Genomic DNA, 27007 nt, shown 5'->3' on the forward strand with positions numbered 1-27007 from the left:
TACTGGATAAAAAAAAAACTATAATAAACCCCTTAAACAAAGTGACCTAACAGTTCACACAGCACCTCCTGGACACGTAAGGTATTCTTCTCAGTCATTGCGTGCCCCTAAAGTATTTTTTTGTATAATGTGCAGCATTTTTGGGGGATTACGAAAGCAGCAAATGAGTAGCTGTCTGCAGGCCATGTGACAGGGCTGCCCATAAATAGCCCAGACTGGTTTCCGTTTGTTTTGTAGGAATTAAAACCTCCTCTCTCTCTCTCCCCCCCTCTCTCTCTCTCTCTCTCTCTCTCTCTCTGTCTCTCCCTCTCTCTTTTTGTTAAGTCAGGAAATTATTTGCATGCAATCCACATGAGCATACAAGAGCAGCTTGGGAGATGTCTGTGTGCTGAAGCGCTGCTCTCCTGATGATGTGGTATAGGAAACAAGAATTCCTTTAAAGGATGGCTATCCGAGAGCTGAAAGTTTGCCTTCTGGGGGTGAGTGTGTTGTTTAAAATTGGTTTTAAGAGAAGGATACGGGTGGGATGACGGTGTACAAAGGAACAAAGTTCCTAACCGAAGAAGGATATTGGCTTAGGGATTCTGTATCGAACACTGATTATAAATTCAAGTCACTGGCAACTGTACTTGGCTCATATTTGTAAGCATTCTTCCACCAGTAATGCACAGTGCAGAACTGCATCTTAAAGAATAAAGGACAGGAAAGGTATTGCTCAAAAGAGACGACGGGTGCGCTACTTAAACAGTGGCCTTACAGTGAAAATTTCCATCTTGCTTTTGTCTTTTTTTATTGTTCTGTACAACATTCAACCACAAACTTTGATTCTGGCAGATGTTATTGAGGAACGCATGTGTTGGCAGCTGTGTACAGTTTTCCTTTTACTCTTCTATTATTATTCTCAGTGCCAGGGTATTGTTCACTTTTTAAAAATACTCAGCTTGTATATGCAAAAAACCTCTTAGCTTTAGCAAGTAGAAAATGTCTGATTTAAAGACTAACTGCAAGAATGTAGTAGTTACTGGATAATGACTTTCTAAAACTCATTTTATGTTTTTATTCCCAGCATTTAAGACTAGCCATTGTCATAGGTGCTGTTAAAGCTGAACTCCAGGCAAACATTTAAAACAAAAAACCCAAAAGCAAAAATGTATTATATTACAGCTTACCAATTATTAGATGTGGTAATTACATCAGTTTTCTTTTCTTTGGCTTTTTTCCCTTAGTTTTTCCCTGGCGAACTGGCCAGTAACCCACCTCCTTTATTAGTGAGATACCACTCTGGATGAATGAGCACAGGAGGCACAGCAGAGAGCACCATTGCCAGTCAGGGGGGAGGGGAGTGTTAAATGTATTAGTAAACTAACAAATTAAAGCTAAACTCCAGCTTTGGCTTTTTTCCTTAGTTTTCCCCTGGTGATCTGGCCAGTAACACACCTCCAGTATTAGAGAGATACCACTGTGGATGAATGAGCACAGGAGGCACAGCAGAGAGTACCATTGCCAGTCAGGGGGGAGGGGAGTGTTAAATGTATTAGTAAACTAACAAATTAAAGCTAAACTCCAGCTTTGGCTTTTTTCCTTAGTTTTCCCCTGGTGATCTGGCCAGTAACACACCTCCAGTATTAGAGAGATACCACTGTGGATGAATGAGCACAGGAGGCACAGCAGAGAGTACCATTGCCAGTCAGGGGGGAGGGGAGTGTTAAATGTATTCGGAAACTAAAACATTAAAGCTAAACTCCAGCTTTTGCTTTTTTTCCCCTTAGTTTTCCCCTGGTGATCTGGCCAGTAACACACTTCCTGTATTAGTGAGATACCACTCTGGATGAATGAGCACAGGAGACATAGCAGAGAGCACAATTCCCAGTCAGGGGGGAGGGGAGTGTTAAATGTATTAGTAAACTAACAAATTAAAGCTAAACTCCAGCTCCCACTTTATAATCAGTTACAGCAAACTTTGTTTTTTGCCTTTTGGGACAAAGGTTTTACATGAAAAATAAAAGCTGATCATTTTATACACCCCTGCCAGTGTTAAATGGATTGTCTCATTCATGTAAACTGATACATTCCGCTGGAGAGCTTGAGCTTTTGGAAAACAGTAGACCTGTTGGGTGGATAACCAGATGAAAATAGAAGAAAGAAAGACAAAAAGAAAATGAATGCAGCTATCATGTCTAAGAATTGGCAAGCTGCAATGTAATAAATGTTTGCTTTTGGGTTTAATACCACTCTGCATACAACAATTAAATAATTATTTCTGTTCATCTAATCCTGAGATTTACACAGCTTTACCACTTGCCACAGTCCCGTCTAGCATAAAAGTGGCCTGATCTTTCTTTGATGCAGTTTCAGTTTCACTTACAGGTCTCCTAAACTGTTTCTGGACAGTGAAAGAAAATTACAGTGCCTTGAAAAGTATTCATACCCCTTGAAATGTTCCACATTTTGTCATGTTACAACCAAAAGCGTAAATGTATTTTATTAAGATTTTATGTGATAGACCAGGAAGTGCCTAAACTAAGACCTTCATGGCAGGATCATAAGGTATCATTTCAATGAAAGCCATAGATTTCAAAAGATTGAAAACAACTTTTGAAACTACATTAACATGGCAAATGATTGGGTCCAAACTTACTTAAAGTGTTACTACGCCCACAACAGTAAAATCAGCCTGTATATGCAGTAAGGCATGCTTGTTATACTCACTGTGAAACCTAAGGGGTCAATCCTTTGCATTGTGTTTAAAATGGTGTTTGATCCTGACTTCTCTGATCCCCCCTTCTTCCTGTGTCCCCCTCTTATCCCCTGATAAGACATATCCTGTGGAGACACTCTGCACATGCTCAGTTTGGTGTTTATTGCTAGAGAAGTTTTTTTTTCTTGGGAGAGTGCATGTGATCAACATAGTGCCAATTAGCACTGTCCAAACAGAGGTCAGGGGTTCTGCATCCTCCTAGAGCAAAATGAAAACTCCTCCTATAAGCTTTAACCAGTGCTGTACTGGACACTGATAGAAGTCACAAGACTGCTCTAACTGCTGATGAGAAAAGGTATTTAGCAGTTTATATTTACTAAAGTAATCACACTTCCACGTTATGTGTACTGTGGGAGACTAGATATAGTGAATGCAGGATCCTGGGTTTAGTAACACTTTAAGGCCTCATGCACATGAGGCCAAAAAAACAAAAGTACTGCTTTTTTATTTTTTACATTGGCTAGAAATGTTGGCTTTGATCTGTGTATGTGCGCTAGGTCAATGACACCAGAGACAGCCAAGTATCTTGCAGTTTTGAAACAGGTTAGTAGTGGTAGCCACCATATTTCTTTCCCTTTAAAGCTGATTGCTGGCCTTATTTCCCACCCTCCACTAAACTTTAAGCACCTTGCTCAAGCTAACTCCTAATTAGATTCTTTAAAAATAAAACTGAATGTCCCAATTTGTGGTTTTGTGACAATCCAGGTTCCAAGTCTACTTTCTTCTGCATTAAATTGTAAAAGGGTACTTCTTCAAGTGGCCATGTCCGTGTATGGTGACATGAACACTTGCTATTGGCTATCCATCGTTGGGGTCCTCACATGATCCCAAAGGCTTCAGCTATGTGATGACATCATGATGAGGAGCTTCAAAGAGGCCAGTCAGCAGTGCACTAGAAGATAGAACTGCTGCATCCTAACCTACAGAAGTGGTACCAGTGGCACCACTTCTGTAGGTTAGGATTCAGCAGTTCTAGTGACTAAGCATCACGACTGTGAACCTGGGTAAATAAAAAATGTTTCTTTTTTAATTGCATATTACTCAGAGCAGAGTGGTTGGAAAGGATAACTACTTTTCCCTGGAGACAGGCTTTAGAACATAATTTATACCTGAAGGTAAAACATTCTTAGAGTTAGGTATCATATAGTCCTAATGCAATAGACATGAAGTCTTGAGACCTGTGGTAATAGTATATGCCACCAATTATCTCTGGACCATAGTAAAAGCCCTAATAAGGAAAGCTAGTACAACTCAAAAGCCCTATGGCCTGTACTTATTGACTGTTACATGCACTGTGGAAGAATGGCGCAACAAAGGCCTTTAGCTCTCCAGAAAGGTCCTGGTGGCCAATGCATCATGAACGCGAAGCAGTAAACTGTCAGGATTCAAGTGGAAGTTTCATCAGATGAGGGTCAGACCCATACCAAGTAGAGCTTATCCATTGATCAGTAAAGGAAATATGTGTAGCAGGCAGGGGCATAAGCAATAACAATTTAGTAGTGTATTCAGAGAAATAGAGTAAATAAGTTCTGGCCAGGTCAACAGTGTGTTTATAAGGTGCAGCGCTAGATTGTTCAATTAATGCATTAATTCATCATAAAAATAAAGTGACGTGACATAGTGCCAAAAAATACATATACACACAGTGACTTTTGTGATCTCATATAGTCTGTCACTATTAGAGTGACCAATGGTGATAATACTAGAATAATAGTCCCAATGAAGAGTATGAGAGATCAAATTCTCTCTAATAAATGGTGCTCCATCCAAACTGTGGTGAAATGCCCGATAGTGTGTAAAAGCTGTGCACTCACCAGATGCACAGTTTATCTGCGCATTTAGAGAAAATAATCTCTGAAGACTCCTGTATGGATGGATCAGGTCTGGTCAGGTGTACCCCTCACTGCTCTCTTCTACTGGTATTGTGGCTCACTCTCCCCTTATATGCAGCTCTGTGGGTTGGCGATAGCTCACAAGGAGCACAAAAAAGAGGAGGCCAATAGCGTGATACCATTTTGCATATGGTATATATTTATTCCAGTAAAGCAGTACAAATAGGGAAAAGACAAAATCACTGACCATAGGTTGGATTCCAAGATGGCCGCCGGGACCCACGTGGTGCCGGCGGCGTGACGTCAGAACGCTGTAGCTCCTCCCTGGCGTGTTTCGTGCTAACCGCACATAATCATAGGGGGTGTGCAAACCAATTCATGCAAGCTGGTTAGTAACAGGTGTCAAAAGATCAGGTTAGGTGGCAAATTTGTTTAATAATAATGTGTGCCTGTCGGTGTTTTATACACCCAGGAGGCACAGGTGCAGCGTTCAGCAACAAGTCTATAGCAGCCTGTCCATGTCTATAGCAGCTTAATTTACACATCACATATCTCCAAACATCACCCTCGAAAACACAGCTTTGTTTCTTATTTTTGATGAGGAGTATTAGCTAATACCTCAATTCAGAATTGCTTTCCTGGGTAAAGCTAACATGCCGGTCTTTTGTAAGTACTGTTCACTTCTCTACAGCCGACAACCATGCTCATTGTCACTGAATGCAATGAATACCAGATCCGCTGCTCGGCAAGTGGAAATTAAGTTCTGTTTCTATTACCCATGTCTAGTACAGACATGGCTTGCATGCACTTCAAGCCTTTCTGTTTTCGCAGTCCCATTGCTGGGGCCTTACTCTCTCTCCTCCTACCAATTCTCTTCCACCAGCTCCGTGTGCACCAGTCTCTCTGATGGCTCCAGACCTCCCAAGTTCATCCGTCATCACTGAAGGGTTGTCACGATACTTCATTAGGGACAAGAAACGCTTCTCCATTTGTAAAAAAAAAAAACCTGGAACTTTATTCACCAGACAATTAAATACTCAGAAGCAAATAATCTTGAAGCACAATTAAACCCCACAGGTAACATCTTTCGGACACGAACTCCAAGAAGTAATGGTCCCTACAGTCTGGCTCTCACCATCCACATAATGCATTTCAAAGGTAATAGGTCCTTCTTCATCATGGGGGTGGGTAGCCAGGCTCAAAAACTCTTATATAAAATCACATTTTGCTGTTACCTTTTGTAAAATCAAACATTTTAATGACCTAGAGTCCAATTAAGGAAGCATTTAAAATGATGGGTTACACCAATGTTTTTTTGTTTACTGGTAATATTTCTCACTTTCTCTATTACACATTTAGCTAGGGTTATTTTTGTATGGTCCTCATACTGTTCACGTTCACACTTCAGTAGGTGGGTAACATGCATACTACTGAAAGTCAGGAAATCACTAATTTCATACAGTTTTTAAGCGACTTAGAACTTGTGTCGAAGGAGATGTTTGGGAATATGTGGGTGCTGGCATACTAATGTGTAAATTAGGACGATTAGGCCCATATGGTGATATGACTATGCAGGCAATAAGTCAAACAGAATTTCACAATCCTGCAGTCTCTGATCTCTGATTGGCTGCTTTATTATACTTTACATGAAGTTATTTGGTTTCCTAAAGACAGACCATGTTCTTTTGATCTCACATCTTCTTTTCAACAGTCATAAACTTTAACAGTTTGACCGAAAAATAGGCCTAATAAATGGTGTTCCTTTTTTGTTTGTAAATTAAATAAAATGTGTACTGAATAATTATGGAGGCTGTCATTGTTACCTCTCTTTCTGAAAATACATGTTCCTTGGCTCTCATGCTGATGCACTGGGTTCAGTACTTTCTCAGTCACTGACAAAGAACAAGTATGCAGATTAAGTGTTTACTTTGAATTTCCGGACATGACAGCCTGGTAGATTCACAAGACATGGCACTGCTCCAAACCCCACTGGATCCATACTCAGACATACCAGATGTAGACTAAAGGAAGTTTGTCTTCACTCCATCCCACCATCGATTTCCAAACACCATGTCGCACACTAGTTGTAACGTACCTGGTGGTGGAACCTAAAGTGCAGAGAAAGGCCTCTCTTACAGCCCTGGCTCAGGAGCCCTGGTAAAGTAATAGGGAACGCAAAGCGCAGACGGGCACAAGTTCCTGGTAAGACTTCTGCTGATGGATGCTTATGTGCTTCTGGGATGCAGGAGTAGCTGGCTGGTGGCACACTGGCAGAAGTGCAGGAGCAGGTGGCATGCAGGCAGAAGTATAGGAGCAGCTGACAGATGGTACGCTGGCAGAAGTGCAGGAGCAGCTGGCAGATGATAGAGGTGCAGGAACTGGATGCTGGCAGAGATCAGTTGGTCCAGGTGCAGTAGGCAATGTACAGGCAAGGTCCGACAGTCCGTGTTGGCAACTAGCAGGCAGATCAGTCATAAACAGCAGGCAGAAGAATAGTCAAAGGGCCGGCCAGGGGTTGGTACAGGCAGCGCTCAGGTAAAAGTCGATAACAGGTGAGGTCGGCAACAGAAGATAACTCGAGAACAGAATGCACAGATGCTAGAACATAATAGACCAAACAGTACTGATGCAAGGCACTAGTTCAGCTTAAATAGCCCGCCTGGCACCATTGCATCGTCGCACATGCACAACCGCACTTGTGCACCTGTGTGCGCAATTGTGCACGCGCACCTGATAATGGGCTATGATAGGGCTCACAGGAATTCTGTGCCTGCGCATAGGTATGTGAATTCCCTGACACTAGTGATACCATGAGTAGTAAAGTTTATTCAGTCAGCACAAATATTACCATTAAGCCCGTAAGGGTGAAAACCTGTGAGTGGGGACTTTGTGCTTGCTGGATAAACTTTACTACGTATGGCATCATTAGTACTGAAACCAGTGCATAACAACCAGGCATGAAGTATTTTTAGAAGTTTAGCATTTGCAACCCCTGGGTTTCTTTTGGGCTGGCCATACGCTGTACACTCACCAGCCACTTTATTACGTACACATTGCTAGTATTGGGTTGGACCCCCTGTTGCCATCAGAACTGCCTTAATTCTTTGTGGCATAGATTCAGCAAGGTATTGGAAACATTTCTCAGAGATTTTGGTTCATATTGACATGAGTTACTGTTGCCTTTCTTTCATCTCAAACCCTTGAGAGATGGTTGTACGTAAATCCCAATAGATCAGCAGTTTTTGAAATACTCAGACCAGCTCGTCTGGCACCAACAACCATGCCACGTTCAAAGTCACTGAAATTCCCCATTTTGATGCTGGTTTGCACTTCAGCAAGTCGTCTTCACCATGTCTAGATGCCTAAATGCATTGAGTTGCTGCCATGTAATTGGCTGATTAGCAATTTTTGTTACCAAGCAATTGAACAGGTGTAACTAGTAAAGTGGCCGGTGTGTAATCTGATTGTACAACTTCCTTTTAGATTTACCAAAACTACAGTATGTGAGGACATACCTAACCTATCTAGTTCAGATAGAACACATCAGGCAGGCCCTTGCACTATATAGTTTGTATATTTGTATATTGTAAAATCAGAATGTATAGGGTATAGTCAGCCCTAGGAAAGGTTTTATTTAAACCTGGACATAAATGGATTCAACAGGAACCAGACGAATTGTGATCTACCTATGGCTGCTCCTGTTCAAAAGCAGACGATCTACTAATCAACTGCTCATGAATAAGCTTGCTGGAAAACTTTAGTTTGATCAGCACTGCAGCCAATAAGCTGCAGGGATGATCAGTGTATTCTGACAGTGGAGGAGTCTAGCTAACCCCTCCACTGTCAGATTACAATAACACCATGGGGAGGATTCCCCCATCCACCTCGAATATGTGGATGAGGAAGCTGGTTTAATTTGTTTTGTTCAGCCCGCTGGCTGAACAAAAAATAAATTAGGCCATGTATGGCCAACTTAAAGGAGACAGGAGGAATTATAAAGAAAACAAACATACCTACTTACCTACCTGCTGCAGCATCAGTCCAATGATGCAAGCTGTCCCCACGGCTCTAAGTTTGAGAACTGAGCGATCATGTGACCACTGGAGCACAGGACAGGAGATGGGGCAGAAGTGGCTGGCTCTCAATGGAGCGCTGAAAGGCTGAGCCAGTTGCCTGTAAGATATCTGGGTGAATCTCAACATTAGTCTGGAGTGGGTCTGTGATGTTAGCTGGCGGATTTTGCGTCACAGGAGGGCACAATAAGTTTACACTTGTGACCCACATAAGAAGTATGGCCAAAAAAGCTTTGGTCATACTTCTCTTTTAGGTTTTCTGTAATATGAAAACTTTGATGTGATAATTGGTCTTTTTTTAATATAATGTTGGCACTTTTACTTATATAAAGGCAAGGAAAATCTTTTTTCTTTTCACATCTCCACATTTATTCCCTTCTGGCAAGAAGGAAATGCCAGAGACAGTTTGCGTATAAGTGGCAGGGGCAAGATAAACAGTGCATTCATTGTTATTATTATTACTATACAGGATTTATATAGCACCAACAGTTTGCTCAGTGCTTTACAATATAAAGGGAGACAATACAACAACAATGCAGTTCAGTACAAGAGGGTTAGGAGGGCCCTGCTTCTTGAAGCGTACAATCTAAGAGGGAGGGGCTGGTGGTACAAAAGGTAATAACTGTGGGGGATGAACTGATATGAGGAATAGAAGATTCCGTTATTTGCTTAAGGCGGGAATAGATTTGGGTAGAATGTTCCAGAGGATGGGGGAGGCTTTGGAGAGGTCCTGGAGATGAGCATGGGAGGAAGAGACAAGGGAGCTAGAGAGCAGGAGGTCGTGCGAGGAGCGGAGAGGACGGTTTGGGTGATATTTGGAGACAAGATTGGTGATGTAATTTAGGGGAAGAGTTACAAATGGCTTTATATGTTGTTGTTAATGTTTTGAATTTTATTCGTTGGGCAATGGGAAGCCAGTGGAGGGATTGGCAGAGAGGGGTGGCAGATAAGGAACAGTTAGTAAGGTGGATGAGTCTTGCAGCAGCATTCATGATAGACTGAAGAGGGGATAGCCTGCGATTAGGTAGGCCAATGAGGAGGGAGTTACAATAGTCAAGGTGAGAGATAACAAGGGAGTGAATAAGCTGCTTAGTGGTTTTGCGAGGTTAAGAACGGGCATATCTTGGAGATGTTGCGGAGGTGAAGTCTACATGATTTGGACAGTGATTGGATTTGGGGCTGAAAGGACAGATGGGAGTCTAGGATTACAGCTAGCACCCTGGCATGAGGGGAGGGAATGATGGTTGTATTATTGATCTTGATGGAGAATTCAGGGGAGGGGGCTGGAGGGAATGTTATGAGCTCCGTTTTGGAAAGATTTAGTTTGAGCAAGTAGTGACATCCATGCCGGTATATCACTTAGTAGGTTAGTAATGTGAGAGGAGACTGAAGGGGTGAGGTGAGGAGTAGAAAGATAGATTTGTGTGTTATCAGCATAGAGATGGTACTTAAAGCCATGGGAGTTTATCAAGTGACCTAGGGAGGAGGTGTAGATGGAGAAGAGAAGGTGTCCAAATACAGAACCTAGAGGGACCCCAACAGAAAGAGGAAGTGGAGAGGAGGAGACAGAGTTATAGGTAATGCTGAAGGAGCGCTGCAATAGGTAGAACCAGGAGAGAGCAGAGTCTCAGAGGCCAAGAGTGTGGAGTTTTTTGAGGACGAGGGGATGGTCAACAGTATCAAAAGCCGCAGAGAGGTCAAGTAGTAAGAGTATGGAGTAGTGGCCATTAGTTTTAGAAGTTAGTAAATCATTAGTGAGTTTTAGTAGGGCAGTTTCAGTGGAGTGTACTGAGCTAAAGCCAGACTGTAAAGGGTCAAGAAGGTTGTTGTCAGTGAGGTAGGAGCTCAGGCGATTGTAGACTAAGCGTTCTAAGAGTTTAGAGGTAAACGGGAGCAGGGAGATGGGTCTTTAGTTATTCAGGTTGGGGGGATCCAGCAAGGGCTTTTTAAGTATGGGAGTGATCTGTGCATGTTTTAGAGGGGTGGGGAAGGCACCATTAGAAAGCGAGAGATTGAAGATGTGAGTGAGGGAACATAGGACAGAAGAAGAGGGTGACCGTAGTAGTTGAGAAGGGACAGGGGGCAGGTGGTGAGATGGGCTTCTGAGAAAACCTCAGTAGTAGCAAGGTCAAAATAGTAAAGTGTTGAGGAAGGTTTAGTACAAGGTATGCTAAGTGGGATAGATGTCTGTATAGCAGAGATGCCCCTACGAATTGCATCAATCTTGTTTTTGAAATGATTTGCAATCTCGTAAGCAGTGAGTGAGTTACTGGGTGGAGGTGGAGGAAGTAGAGAGATAAAAGAAGAGAAGGGACGACGAGGACTGGATGACAAGGTATTAATAAGAGTGACAAAGTAGGCTTGTTTGGCAGCATGGAGGGAGGAATTGTATGTTAAGAAAGCAGATTTATATAGGGTGGATGCTTGCTGAGATTTGGTTTTACGCCACAATATCTCCAGTGCACGACTATGGCGCTTACGATTTCTGGTGTTGTCAGTCTTACACAGTTGTAACGGTCGGGGCCTGATACTTCGTGTAGCTAGGGGAGAAAGTAAGTCTAGTGTGGATGAAAGCGAATTGTTGTAGACAGCAGTGGCCAGGTCAGGGCAGGACAGGGGAGAGATTCTGTCATATGCAGTCAGTGGCAGAGTGGAAAAGAGAAGGGTTAACGTTGTGAAGGTTTCTACAGGTAATTTTTTGCTGCTTGAAGAGATAAGCGTTTGAAGACGAGGACGCTGTGAAGGTTATGAGAGTGTGATCAGAAATAGGAAAGGGGGTGTTTGTGAGGTTGTAGGGAGTGCAAAGATGGGAGAAAACAAGGTCTAATGTATTCCCATTAGAGTGAGTGGAGGAGTGTATCCTTTGTGTTAAGGTAAAAGATGAGGTTAGGTTGAAGAGTTGGGATGCAGCTGGGTTGTTCACATTAATGGGGATGGTAAAATCTCCAAGAATGATAGTGGGTATTTCAGAAGAGAGAAAGTAGGGTAGCCAAGCAGAGAAGTCATCAAGAAAGCGTGACACCAGTCTAGGAGGCCGGTAGATCACTGCAATCCTCAGAGAAATGGGAGAAAACAGCCGAATGCAGTGACTGTCAAAAAAAGAGAAGGATAGAGAGGGAGGGTTAGGGAGGACTTGAAAGGTGCTCAGTGGGGATAGACGCAAAGCAACTCCACCTCCTTTCCGACGACTAGGTCTGGGTGAGTGAGTCCAGAGAAGGCCTCCATAGGAAAGTGCTGCTGAAGAAGCAGAATCTGATGCTTGAAGCCAGGTTTCTGTAATTGCTAGTAGGTTAAGGGAGTGGGAGACAAAAAGGTCATGGAGAGAGGAGAGCTTATTACAGACAGAGCGGGCATTCCAGAGTGCACATGAAAAAGGGAGGGTGGTTTTTAGGAGCATATGGATCGAGAATAAATTGAGTGGATTGTGGCTATTCCTGGAGTAAGGAGGGTGCCTGGTGTGGGGGTGAGATACTGGAGGACCAGGGTTTGGGGAGATATCCCCAGAGGTTAGGAGAAGAAGGAGGGTGAGGAAAGTAAGATGGGGGCGGGATGTATATGAGTGCACATGCCTTCATGTCCTGGTTTTTGGGTCAGCAGGTGAGTAAGTATTAGCAGGAGGTGATGAGAGTAGTATTGGGAGATAGTAGAAGTGAGCGTGATATGTATAAGCTTTGGGGTGGAGTAGAGGGGTAAAGAGTTGAGATTTTGAGAACAGGGGATAGTAATATGAAAAGGAGGAGTAGAGGGGGCATATTAAAAGGTACATAGAGTGGGAATCAGACTTGTAGGAGGGTGTTTTCTTCCAGTCCATCCAGTGTGCAGTAGAGTTCTTTGTTGTATCTTCCTGCTGCTTGAGTTATCCTGCTTTAGTTAAACTGCTGTGTTCAACTGCTGTTTTGCACTACAGCAGACAATGCTGGTTTTCTGTGCAGAAATTTGGAGGGCGGACTTGACATGATTAAATTTTGCAACACCAGTTGTAAATAATTTTGCTGCTAACTGGCAAGCAAAACAAACCACAGACAAGTCAAAGAATGAGCAATGTAACAGCCTGGCGAGTTCCCTGTCTGTTTCACCTCCCCCTCTTTCCTTGTTAACCTCCGTCCTTGTTTCAATCAGCGAATGCAGGCAAATAATGTGCTTCCTGGAAATTCATCCAGATAACATTTCCATCTGGGAAATAGCTTCTTAACCAACAGATGAAAGTGCTGTGGATACTCTGTCTTCATTGCTGCTGCTGCCAGGAAAAGGAAAAGCCATAATGGTAATAAAATGACATGAGGTCTGCCTTATTCAAGTACAGTTTTCTAGTGACTTACTTCATGGGCTACTGAGACTTGCAGCCGGAAGTTGACAACGTAGGGATATAAGATTACAAGTCCCTGCGCAATATAGCAGTTTACATCAACTTATATTAGTTGCAGACCACATGCTGGAGAATGGTAGGAACTTGAATACTCTCCCTTATGTGTGGTGAAGTCTAAAGTGATACCTGACCTGGCAGTGCAAGTCAACAGTCCTTTGCATACCTGCTCCAGGCCTTACATCAACAGACCCTGCTCTGCTGCTTGGGCACAAGTTTTATTTCCAGGAGATGTTCTCGTATAGAGATTAGGAGAAGAAATCCACATCAGAAATGCCTTTAAACAGTTTACTAATTCAAAAGAGGCAGAGATATTTACATACTTCAGCCATCCCTTGAAGGTGGTTTGTAGCTGTAAGTTGCAAACAGTTCTGCATAGTTCAGAGTGGATTCCTCACTCATTATCCAACAGTTTTATGACTATCAGCTCAAGCTTGACTCACTCTGTGTGAGTGAGTGTTGTCTTCCCCCCCTCTCCCCCCCCTTTTCTTTTGCTGTGTCTTATCTCTAGCCTCTTTTTTTTTTTTCATCTCTTCTAACATTCTGCTAAAACTTTGTGATTTGTATAGTCATGCTTGGACCTTGAAGAAGGGGACACTCCCCGAAAGCTTGTGCTCAAAATTGTATGTTAGTGCAAATAAAAAAAAGTATCACGGACAGTACTCAATTGTTTCTGTCGCAAAGGCACTAATACGGCTACAATCACCTCAAGCATAGTTCAGAGAAAGCCTTACTACTCACAAGAAGGAAAGCCCTTCTGCCACATCAGGCTTCCTCCCTAAGAAGAAGGGAAACAAATAATGCCAAAATGCCTACATGTTGATCTGGTCCAGACTAGATCCACAGACAACCACACTTTCCCGGAAAGCTCTCTGCCTTCCTAATATACGCTTACCCAGGGTGCTTCTCTAATAGCAGGGGCAGGGCTGGCACTTAACCCTTACATCTCCTGACCCTTCCCTGACTTATGGCTATGGAGACATCATATGACTTAAAGTGGAACTAAAGTGAAAAATACCTAACTCTGTTTCAACTGTCCAGTATCCACAGGGTTCCTCACTAGCATCTGTCCTCCAGCTTCTTTTGGGTGCTAGTTTTTGGCTGTCTTAAAAGGCTGGCGTGGGGAGTGTAGACAACTTGGCGACAGGTACTGTGCCAGAACAGAAGCTGAGCTGCGCGGGTTCAGCTCAGTGCACATTCTACAGAGGATTGTGAACAGGCAGGTAAGTATATTTTATTGCAGAAGAGGCATTACATGTCTCTTCTGCAATCAAAAACCTTCCTGTTCGTATTTTTTAAACTTTAGTTCTGCTTTAAGAGGGAATTATAATGGGCCAACTCTGTGCCCAATCATACAGATCTAATCCTCTGTTCAGTAATTAAATTCAGAGTATGATCCTTGCTATTACACGTCATTACTATCTACTTGCCTCACATGCCATCTATAGAGTGTGGTTGGGACCAAGTTACAGCTTGTGTTCTGCTCTCTACCTGCCTGGACAGTTTATAAAATGAGGGGCATAGGTCAGTTTATTGCATGAGCCCACTGCCCTGAAGAAAGGGGATTACTTGGCAACCATGATGGGAGGGTGATCTTATAAAGCCTTAACATCCACAATCATAATCTGCACAGATGTCAGTAGTGAGTGTTTGCTAACATCATTATTCCAGGGAGCTGTACAGACATCACAAATTCCTTGCAAGAGCCCCACAATGAGATATGTTGTAGGCCTAAATATGTCCAAAAATTAATGCACTGAGTAGGATCACTGTTGTGATCCATTTTTGAAATATATATTGTATAATTACCATTTATTTGACTCTAAAGATTTGAAATCCTCTTATAGTTTGCCCCAACAGCGATCAGTGCTTTTCACTTTTATAAGCTACCCTTGGATACACTTTTATACCAGGTCTGGTACTTGGGTCCTCAGGAATACAGGACAGGGCTACAGGACTGTAATGTTTGAAGAGAGTAGCCTTTTCCCAACAGAACTCACGGAAGAGAGTAGTGGGTTGTAGAAAGAGGCTAAGATCAATTTACAAATATTAATGCCCCAAAGGGTAAACACAGCCTAGTAAGGGTAAAGAAAAGGGTCAAACCAGCTGGGGATGTGTAGAGGATTCTAAGGAGTGAGCTGAAGCATATCTGGGGATCACACCACTGGTTGATTCCAGATCAAAAATGGTTGACAGTAAGTGGTTCCAACCCCACATTCTAAAAGTTAAAAAAAAGGAGCCACAGTGCTATTTTAATCACAGATTACATTATTTCAGTTAATGTTATTTCCTATTTTTCACTTATATGCAAATACTGTATCTAAACCAAGTACATGTTCATATATTTTTCAGTTTTTTGTGTAGTATTTTAATTAGTTCTCTTCTGCAATTTATTGTATATTTTACAGGATTTTAAAAAGCTTTTCATACCTGCATAACCTGACAATACAGGCATCAATAAATGTAGTTTCATTGTCTTTTGATTGCTTTTTTTTTCACTCATACAAAAAAAGTAAAGAAGTCAGTGCTTTTTTGAGTTTGGGCATCGAGCCAATGGTTACAACATAAGGCCTGAAAAATAAACATTCCTGTGGGACATCTTTTCTTTGTGTCTACAAGAATATTCCGCTTGTCCCTGCAGATTGTTTATTTCCTGCTTATATGCCCTTGTGTCATTTCCTGTACACAGATGTACAGAGTATGCATATTCTAGTCTGTGCTATAGATTTATAATTATCGTTACTATAAAAAAAAGGAAATACTCGAACACCTCATCAGAGTAAACCCAAACATCCATGGCCTGAATTCTGGATGCCACACTTATAAAATCAGCCTCTTCACTGACGATTAAATGTTAACCCTAACTGAACCTATTGTATTGTTACCAAACTTTTAGTTCATGCTAAACTTATTTGCTCAAATCTCCAATTTATACATTAACCCCTTCACGCCTAAGGGTAAAACAAATCTTAATGCCTAAGCACAATTTTGCAACTTAGACATGTGTTAGTAAAACTGTACATATCATCACAACTACTTTGTACATCCAAGTGAATTATACCTTATTTTTTTTCAGGACAAACTGGGCTTTCGTTTGGTGGTAAATGGTAATGGATATCTTCTGATTTTTTTTTTATTATCAAAGGAAAACTGGCCCAAAATAATTTTTTTTATTTAGCTGTGTGTTTCTTCTTACTACCATAACCTACCACCAAAGAACAACCCAAAATAAATTCTCCAGCTCTTGATGATTGCAGCGATGCCATATGTGTGTATGTTTGTTGTTTGTACCCATAGTAGAAACAATAGTGCACATTTTGTTTTTGTCTTTTTTTTAACCTAAAACACACTAACTGACACCAATTTTTTTTTTAAATCCTGACCTTTGACCCTGACCTTGACACAAACACTAACCCTGGCACTGAACTAGATCAAACCTTGATCTAGGTATTTTTTCTGTATTTTTTAATATTTATCTCTTTCTTTTTTTTTTACAAACTTTTTTTTCCCTCTATGCCAGGAGTTAGAGAGATACAATGTATCTCTCTCCTCCATTCATAGAGAGATAGAGAGAGAAAAAAACAAGGGGGCCGGGCTGTACAGTGACTGATCACTATGATAGCCAATCAGAGGCTATCACAGCTATCATGTGACCCGGAATCTGGAGTCCCGGGTCCCAATCATTAGAACGGGACTCGGTGGACTCGGTGCACTCAGTGACACCGCGGTCTTTATGCTGGGAGCGCACCGCACAGCACAAAGACAGGTATGCAAATATGCAGCCCCACAGAAAAAAACCCAGTTCTGTGAGGCACCATATTTGTGTTACGTTGGCGTCTAGGGGTTAATGAAGAGAAATCAGTCGCCCTAACATCTCCCTACCCAACTCAATGTCTGAAAAACTCAAATCCTACTTCAAATTTATATTGATCTATATTTGGCAAAGTATATAGCAACTATCCGCAACCTAAAAACCCAAATATTGCTCTGAACATAACAGGCCATCTCATGGATGGGGAGAATCAACTTAATTAAAATGAGCTTCCTACTAAAACTTTTTTACCTTTTTCGTACCCTCCTGATTTAGATCCCCTTTATTGCTGTTTAGCCCTTTCAAAATCATGTCATGTCCTTCATTTGGCAAAACCACAGACTGAGAATTCCCAGGTGAACTATGTATATACATAGGTGTCAAGGGGGCCTAGGCATTCCAAATTTCTTAAAATATTGTCAAGCCGCCCAAATGACCTCTCTTGTTGCTCTATATGCAGCTAATGATGTTCCTTTGTGGGAGGAACTGGAAGCTACTTCCTGTACTTCCATTAATTTAAAAGCATTACCCTGGACTTCCTCTAACATGAGACCACTAACAACTAGTTTTGATGAAAATTATTGATGAACATTAGAAAATCTGGGATAGTATCAAATATTCTAGTAAAATACTTTCTGCTCACTTTCCCTTCCTTCCCCTAGGGGGAGATCCTCTTTTCCCACCAGGACTTAAGTCATTTGCAGCCTTTACTTGGTGGGTGACACATGGCCTCACTACAGTTTATACACTTCTGGAGAAAGACTCAGTCTTTTCATGGCCTAGTTTTATTTATTACAGGTACTTATATAGCACTATTAATATACACAGCGCTTTACATATACATATTGTACATTCACATCAATCCCTAACCCTCAAGGGGCATACAATCTAAAGTCCCTAACTCACATTCATACATGGGTCAATGTAGACAGGATCCAATTATCCTACCAGCATGTCTTTGGAGTGTGGGAGGAAACCAGAGTACCCACAGGAAACCCACACAGGCACAGGGAGAACATGCAAACTCCAGGCAGGTGGTGCTGTGGTTGGGATTCAAACCAACGACCCTAGAACTGCCAAGCAGACGTACTAACCATTTAGCCACTGTGCTGCCCACAGTTTCAAAGAGTTTTTAGATACACACAATTTAAATACTGGATTACATCACACATTACATTACATACAAAAACAAGACCTCTCCACCAATTTAACCACTTTCAAGCACATTTGTCACTATACTCCCTTGGTGCTCAAACTAATCTCTATAGGTTATTCACTTACCTTCACCCACCATGCACACTTATATAGTAAAATTGGAGGAAGATTTAAGGCTAGGTTCACACCTATGCAGTTTGCATTTGATGTGTTTCTGCAGTTCTTTTTGCAGAGCGTTTTGTGTTTTTGTACATGTGTTGTTCACGTGTTTTTTACCAACTTGTTGCTGGGCAGATTAAAACGCAAAATGCATCAAAAACACACTACATGCATTTCTGCAGTGTCTCCATTGAAGTCTATTGAACCAAAACACAACGTTTTGTGGTTAAAAAAGTCCCTGACCCTTTTCAAAAAAACCCACCAGGTGAAAACGCGAAAATTAGATGTGAACGTGTCCCATTGGAAATCATGTTAAATGGACTGTAGTGATTTCTGCAAAACACTTAAGTGTGAAAAATTTTAGAAAGATTGGCATGACTACTACTAATAATTGTTGCCTTTAAATCAATAAAAATTGAACATGAAAAGAAATCATGGGCACTAAATAGTCATATCTTTTCAGATAGTGACAAGTACTATCTGAAAAACTGCCCATAGATAATAGATGTGGCCGGGGCAGAAATTCCAAAAATTTCTATATCCTTCCATAAATTTATTCTATTAATATGTAAATTGGAAATTTGAGCAAATAAGGAATGTACACACCGTAAATTTTAGTTTGGTTTTGAATGCATCTCAATTTCATTTAGTCATATTCGTTACTCTGAAGCATTCGTTTGGTATATTTGTTGGTCCGGATGCTTTAGAAAAATGTTGCTTTTTTTAAAAAAGATTCTATATATTAGTTTTTGATTTTCATATTTCGGTGGATTTGTTATTCACATATAAAAACTATTCAATATTTTCCGACGCAACGGAATAAATAATGCAGAATTTGGCAACCTTTATTTTTTCAAACCATATTTGAATTTATTTCCCCAACCTGAACTTCTATTGCATCATGTAACATGCGATTCCTTAATTTCATTATAACTTTTTACAGATTTGTTAACATTCGTTACTGTGTCCATTCGACATTCCATGCTTGTATCTGCCAATAAATAGCTGTCAGATCGGTTATGAACCTGTGGTCAATCTTTGAAGACCTCCAGAGTTGTTCAATATACAACAGAAACATATAACACTACAGTACCTTGAAAAAGTATTCATACCCCCTGAAAATTTTCCACACCTTGTCATGTTACAACCAAAAACAGAAATTTATTTTATTAGGATTTTATGTGATAGACCAACACAGTGGCAGCACATAATTGTGTAGTGGAAGAAAAATGAAAAATGGTTTTCAAATTTTTTTTACAAATAAATATCTGAAAAGTGTGGCATGCATTTGTATTCAGCCCCCTTTACTCTGATACCCCTAACTAAAATCTAGTGGAACCAATTGCCTTCAGAAGTCACCTAATTAGTAAATAGAGTATGCCTGTGTGTAATTTATTCTCAGTATAAACACAGCTGTTCTGTGAAGCCCTCAGAGGTTTGTTAGAGAACATTAGTGAACAAACAGCATCATGAAGGCCAAGGTACACACCAGACAGATCAGGGATACAGTTTAAAGCAGGGTTAGGTTATAAAAAAATAGCCCAAGCTTTGAACATCTCACGGAGCACTGTTCAATCCATCATCCGAAAATGGAAAGGGTATGGCACAACTGCAAACATACCAAGACATGGCCATCCCCCTAAACTGGCATGCAGGGCAAGGACAGCATTAATCAGAGAAGCAGCCGAGAGGCCCATTGTACCTCTGGAGGAGCTGTAGAGATCCACAGCTGAGGTGGGAGAAACTGTCCACAGGACAACTATTAGTTGTGCACTTCACAAATCTGGCCCTTATGGCAGAGTGGCAAGAAAGCCATTGTTGAAAGCCATAAGATTTGTAGTTTGCGAGAAGCCATGTGGGGGGCACAGCAAACATGTGGAAGAAGGTGCTTTGGTCAGATGAGACCAAAATTTAAATTTTCGGCTTAAAAGCAAAACGCTATGTGTGGCGGAACACTAACACTGCACATCACTCTGAACACTCCCACCGTGAAACATGGTGGTGGCAGCATCATGTTGTGGGGATGCTTTTCTTCAGCAGGGACAGAGAAGCTGGTCAGAGTTGATGGGAAGATGGATGAAGCCAAATACAGGGCAATCTTAGAAAAAAACCTGTTAGCATCTGCAAAAGACCTGAGACTGAGGCGGAGGTTCACCTTCCAGCAGGACAACAACCCTAAATATACAGCCAGAGCTACAATGGAATGGTTTAGATCAAAGCATATTTATGTGTAAGAATGGCCAAGTCAAAGTCCAGACCTAAATCTAATTGAGAATCTGTGGCAAGTCTTGAAAATTCCTGTTCACAGACGCTCTCCATCCAATCTGACAGAGCTTGAGCTATTTTGCAAAGAAGAATGGGCAAAAATGTTACTCTCTAGATGTGCAAAGCTGGTAAAGACATCCCCAAAAAGACCTGCAGCTGTAATTGCAGCAAAAGGTGGTTCTACAAAATATTGACTCAGAGGGGCTGAATACAAATGCACGCCACACTTTTCACATATTTATTTGTAAACAATTTTGAAAAACGTTTATTATTTTCCTTCCAATTCACAATTATGTGCCATTTTGTGTTTGTCTATCACATAAAATCTTTATAAAATATATTTACGTTTTTGGTTGTAACATGACAAAATGTGGAAAATTTCAAGGGGTATGAATACTTTTTCAAGGCACTGTATTACCATAGAAAAGTAACCTCATTTAGTGGTAACTTCATGTATCTTTTCTTACAGACATAAAATGTTCAGTATTAGAAGTTAACAATAACTTATTAGTTTTATGATTTCATTTGCAGGACACTGGGGTTGGCAAGTCAAGCATTGTTTGTCGATTTGTTCAAGACCATTTTGACCATAATATTAGCCCTACTATTGGGTAAGTAATATGCACAACAATGTGTCTGTTTTATTGACTGTAAGGCATAATCAGTGAGACAAAGGGCAATGTAAAAAGTTCAATAGCTAAACTGCTTTGCATTGGCTTTGTAGGCGTAGGGCTAACTTTATTACATACAATTTTGACCTGCACAAACCAGAGCAGTAATCCATTGCAATAAATCATACATTTATTTGTTCAAACTGCTCAGTTCAAATACAAAAATTGTGCAAAGATTATATTTCTTAGTGTTACTACAAAATTGTGGCTGTTTGAGGTAGCTATGCAAAATTTGGAAATGCTGGAAACAAATGCAATCTGTGAAAGCCAGAAGGACCCAGAGCTATGCAAAGAAGCTAACTTGACAAGCTCCTTGGCTTCCAGTCCTGGTGGGGAATATGATGTAAACACCATATTTATGCTCTATGTTTTATGCCCATCTATAAGCAAGGCAGAGTTAACCACTTGCCCTTCAGAGGATTTACCCTCTTTCTGACCAGGCCATTTCTTGCGATACGACGCTGCGTTGCTTTAACTGACAATTGTGTGGTCATGCAATGCTGCACCCAACTTAAATTTATGCCTGTTTTTCCCACAAATAGAGCTTTTTTTCAGTGGTATTTGATCACCTCTGCGGTTTTTATTTTTTGCGCTAAAAACAAAAAAAGATTTTGAAAAAAAACAATATTTTTAAACTTTGCTATAAAATATATCCAGGGAAAAAACTTTTGTCATAAATTTAAGCCAAAATGTATTCTGCTTCATGTCTTTGGTAAAACAAAATCCCAACACATGTAAATTAATTAGTTTACCTGAAAGTTATAGCATCTACAAATGGCGGTATATATACTGTAATTTTTTTTTTTGTACTAGTAATGGCAGCAATCAGCGACTTATAGAGGAACTGCAGCAGGCATTCTGACACTGGGTGGGAACAGACTAACTGCCACTGACATCCCAATGATACTAATACAGTGAACAGTGCTAAAAAAAAAAAAGCTCTGACACTGTGCTAATGACACGGGGCAGGAAGGGGTTAACATCTGGGGCGATCAAAGGGGGTAACTGTGTGCTGTTTTACAACATGTGCTCTGTGTGTTTTACTTGGGAAACATGCTGCTGTGCAGAGAATTACACAGCATCATGTTCTTGCTGGCAGGAGAGAGACCTGTGTTGTATACACAGGTCTTTCCTGTCAGTTTTACTCAGCAATTGCCGAGTGCTGGCGGTGCGGGTAGGGTGGCACATGCTGCTCGCCCCCTACCCAAAAATGCAAATCACATATATATACAATACTTGACTTTGTGCAGCCCTGCAGCAGTATTTCTGCTATAGGCAGAGGGCAACTGGCCAATCTTGTTTTTCTGTCTTTTTCTGAGCCAGTCCTTGGCTGCCTGATTCAACCCTTGAAAAGTTAAATCACAATAAATAAAAATACCACCCCTCCTCTTTATTTCCCATCAGGGTCATGACTGTGTGTGATGGGAACCCAGCAAAACAGTTTAGAAATCTTCTGTCTATTTAATCCGCATTGCAAAGACAATTACTGTAGTGATGTACAATGCTACTTGCTTTAATAGCAACCGTATAGGGGGTTCTAGTTTTAAAAACATTAATTTTGCCCTAATATTTAATTCTATTGATAATTGCATAAATCACAAAGTAGCCAGACAGCCCTGAGCCCCCTGTATTTCCAGGTCCCATACCAGTCAAATGATCTCATATGGCTATATACAATATGCCCTTGAATTTACAGTCCTGTGAAAAAGTATTTGCCCCCTTCCTGGGTTTTTTTTTTTAATATTTGTCACACTTAAATGATTCAGATCATCAAACAAATTTTAATATTACACAAAGATAACCCGATTAAATACAAAATGCAGTTTTTTAAATGAGGATTTCATTTATGAAGGGAAAAAAACTGTCCAAAGCTGCCTGGCCCTATGTGAAAACGTAACTGGCTGTGCCACTCTTGGTGGCAACAACTGCAATCAAGCATTTGCAATAACTGGCAATGTGTCTTTCACATCGCTTTGGAGGAATTTTGGGCCACTCTTCTTTGCAGAGTTGTTTTTATGCAGGCATATTGGAGGGTTTTCAAGCATGAACAGTCTGTTTAAGTTCATGCCACAGCATCTCAATCGGATTTAAGTCAGGTCTTTGACTAGGCCACCTCAAAACCTTCATTTTGTTTTTTTGAGCCATTCAGAGGTGGACTTGCTGGAGTGTTTAGAATCATTGTCCTGCTGCATAACCCAAGTGCGCTTGAGCTTGAGGTCACAAATTGATGGCCAAACATTCTCCTACAGTATTTTCTGGTAGGGCACAGAATTCATGGTTAAATTAATTATGGCTAGTCGTCCAGGTCTTGAAGCTGCAAAGCAGCCCCAGACCATCACACTACCACCACCATGCTTGACTGTTGGTATGATGTTCTTTTTATGAAATGCTGTATTAGTTTTATGCCAGACACTTTTGTCTCATCAGTTCACAGAATATTTGCCCAAAAGTCTTGGGGATAATCAAAATGTTTTTTGGCAAATTAATATTATTATTATTATTATTATACAGTATTTGTATAGCGCCAAAGGGTTTGCTCAGCGCTGTACAATAGCAAGGGGGACGGAACATGAGACAAGACAGAAACAATACAATACACGAGGGGTTCGAGGGCCCTGCTCTTTCGAGCTTACAATCTAGGAGATGTGGGATGAGCCTTTGTGTTCTTTTTGGTCAGTAATGACTTTCACCTTGGAACTCTCCCATGGATGCCATTTTTGCCCTGTCTCTTTCTAATTGTTGAAATACTGTTTTAGTTTTATGCCAGATGTAACAGGATGCACCCTTTTGTCTCATCAGTCCACAGAATATTTGCCCAAAAGTCTTGGGGATAATCAAAATGTTTTTTGGCTAATGTGGGATGAGCCTTTGTGTTTTTTTTGGTAAGCAATGGCTTTCACTTTGGAACTTTCCCATGGATGCCATTTTTGCCCAGTCTTTCTTATTGTTGAATCATGAACAGTGATCTTAACTGAGGCAAGTAAGGCCTGCAGTTCTTTAGATGTTCTTCTGGGTTCTTTTTTGACCTCGTGGAGTCGTCGTTAGGCTCTTGGAGTAATTTTGGTGTTCCAGCCACTCCTGGGAAGGTTCACCACTATTCCAAGTTTTCTCCATTTGTGGATAATGTCTCTCACCATTGTTCACTGCAGTCCCAAAGCCTTAGAAATGGCTTTGTTACCCTTTTCAGACTGATACATCAATTACTTTGTTGTTGAATTTGTTTAGATCGTGGTATGATATGTTACTTTTTGAAATCTTTTAGTGTGCTTCACTTTTTCAGACAGCTTCTATTTAAGTGATTTCAGCAGGTCTGACAATAATCAGCCCTGGGTGTGGAAAGTGAAATTTAACTCAGCTTTCCAAAAAATTTGGTTAATCACAGTTTATTCATGATTTAGCAACGATGCGGGGCATTTACGTTTTCACATAGGGCCAGGAAGGCCAGAGGCAGCTTTTTTTCCCCTTAATAAATGAAATCATCGTTTAAAAACATGTTGTATTCACTCAGTGAACATTTTTTTGATAATCTGAAGCATTTAAGTGTGACAAATATGCAAATAAATAAAAAAGCAGGAATGGGCAAATAATTTCACTTTTGTGTAAATGCTGTGGTCCATACTTGCAGTAACGGTTCAAGAGTCAGCACTCACGTCAGTGTGCATAATGTCATTTAAATTATTTGTAATCCCAGATCTGTGAAAATTGCACCACACAACTTTGTTACTTTACACATAGCAACGTAATGTTGAAAGGAAAAAAATGACTCCTAAATTGAAAGACAAACTTTGTGCTTTGCCACTCCACAATGCTGTGTATAAAGTGCTCAGCATAAATGAGTACACCCCAACAGATTTGTCAGAAAACCTTTCCTTTCCTTTCAGAATCAACATTTTCTATGGGACACTATACTACAAAATACTCCCACAAATGTGGGCTATTGATTGCAAACAAGATTTGCTAATTAGCACACAAACAAGTAATTTTTCCTAACAAATTCTTTCAAGACCATGTTGCAAAAATGAATACATCTCAATGAAAGTCTTAGGAGCAAAGCTAAATTTTAGATAACAAAATCCTAATTACCAAGAATTCAACTACAGGTGAGTCTAATTATTCATTAGACAGGTGTCCAGCAGACAGTTAATTATAAAAGGGCATTACTTAACAAAGAAAACCCCTTCCCATTTCATACTGTCAGCAATGGGACCACATGGAAGAGAAATGTGAAGGCTACAAGAAGATCAGCAAAGCTTTACTTATCAGTCAGAATACTGTAGCAAAAGTGATACAAACATTTAACAAAGATGGAACTGCAAACATCTCAAAGAGATGTCCAGGCCTTTCACAGAAGTTAACATCTAGACAGGAGCGTCTTCTGATTAGAAGGGTTGAAGAAAATCGCCATGCAAGATCACTGCAGTTAGCTGAAGAAGTAGAAAGCCAAATGTGGGTGATTGTTTCTCATGACACAATATGGTGTACACTGCAGAGGAGTGGCATGCATGAGTGTCATCCACAAAGGAAGCCCATGCACAAAAAAAGGCCACCTAGAATTTGCCAGGGCCCATGCTGAAAAAGAAGAAGACTACTGGGACTCTGTACTCTGGAGTGATGAGACCAAGATAAATGTTTTTGGAACTGATGGCTTCAAAATTGTATGGTGTCCCAAAGGTAAGGAGTACAAAGAAAAATTAATGGTGCCTACAGTGAAACATGGTGGTGGTAGTGTCCTTCTGTGAGGCTGCATGAGTGCTGCTGGTGTCGGGGAACTGCATTTCATTGATGGTATCATGAATTCACAGATGTACTGCTCTATATTGAAAGAGAAGATGCTACCATTGCTCCGCGCCCTTGGCTTTTCCAGCATGACAATGATCTAAAATACATATCTAAGGCCACAGTTGCATTTCTGAAGAAGAACAGGATGAAAGTGATTCAATGGCCTAGTATGTCTCCTGATCTGAACCAAATCAAACATATATGGGGAATTCTCAAGAGGTAGTTGAGCATCACACTCCATCCAGCATTCAGGCTCTAAAAGAGGTAGTTCTTGAAGAATGGAAAAAGATAGATGTTGCAATATGTCGCCAACTTGTTCATTCAATGCCTAGAAGACTTGGTGCCGTCCTTACAAATCATGGAGGTCATACAAAATACTAGATGGAGTAGTTTTTATTGTGGGGTGCATTCATATTTGCATCAACTAATATGAGTGAAATTAAACATATTGTTATCTAAGTTATAATATTAACTTTACTTTCATATAAAGCTCAGTTTTGTCAAAATTTTGGAAATTATTCTTGTGTTTATTGAGATACTGATTAAAATCTTATTTTTCAAAAAGGGGTGTACTAATTTTTGCTGAGCACTGTATATAGTATGTATGCACATCTGCTACAGATTTAAAGCCCTATATGTCCTGAAAAAAGACAGTTATTAGATCAAGAGGCTCAAAATCTAAAAAGGTCCAGGGACTCTGTAAATAATATAAAATTTGTGATATACCTTATTTTAATCTATAAACTGCCACTTCATATGAGCATCAGTAGTTTTGTCTGTGATACCTACAAAGTAACTTCTTTTTTTTTTTTTTAAGGGCATCTTTTATGACAAAGACTGTACCTTGTGGGAATGAGCTGCATAAATTTCTGATATGGGATACTGCTGGTCAGGAACGAGTGAGTATAAATGAAATATGTTCGTGTTTGGTCGTTTGGCACTCTCTGCCTCCTCTTGTGGGTCTGCCCCTATAGCAAGGGCTACTATGGGGGTAGACGTATGAGCTTGCTTCAGAGCCAGGCTGTGTGCATCTATAGAGTCACCCAGTGTGGATGTGTCCCGCCTCCGACTCTCTGCTCTCAGGATTTGCTAGACAGCAGGAGGAGCCAGTGGCTCCCGCTGCCTCAGTGAAGTCCATGAG

At 40.7% G+C, this 27007-nt stretch overlaps 1 protein-coding gene across 1 annotated transcript in view; it reads left to right on the forward strand.

Moving 5' to 3' along the window:
• The first annotated feature begins 291 nt into the window (after positions 1 to 291).
• RAB31 (RAB31, member RAS oncogene family) overlaps positions 292 to 27007 on the forward strand; it is a 55880-nt gene continuing 29164 nt past the window's right edge. Inside the window, exons 1-3 of the mRNA XM_089671009.1 lie at positions 292 to 479; positions 20948 to 21027; positions 26684 to 26765. Of these exons, the coding sequence (XP_089527135.1) occupies positions 444 to 479; positions 20948 to 21027; positions 26684 to 26765 (198 nt within the window). The 5' untranslated portion in view covers positions 292 to 443. The remainder of the gene's footprint in view (positions 480 to 20947; positions 21028 to 26683; positions 26766 to 27007) is intronic.

The sequence above is a fragment of the Staurois parvus genome, unplaced genomic scaffold (assembly GCF_062004578.1).
Source record: "Staurois parvus isolate SC_StPar_1 unplaced genomic scaffold, SC_StPar_1.0 ptg000097l, whole genome shotgun sequence".
Classification (NCBI taxonomy): Eukaryota; Metazoa; Chordata; class Amphibia; order Anura; family Ranidae; genus Staurois; species Staurois parvus.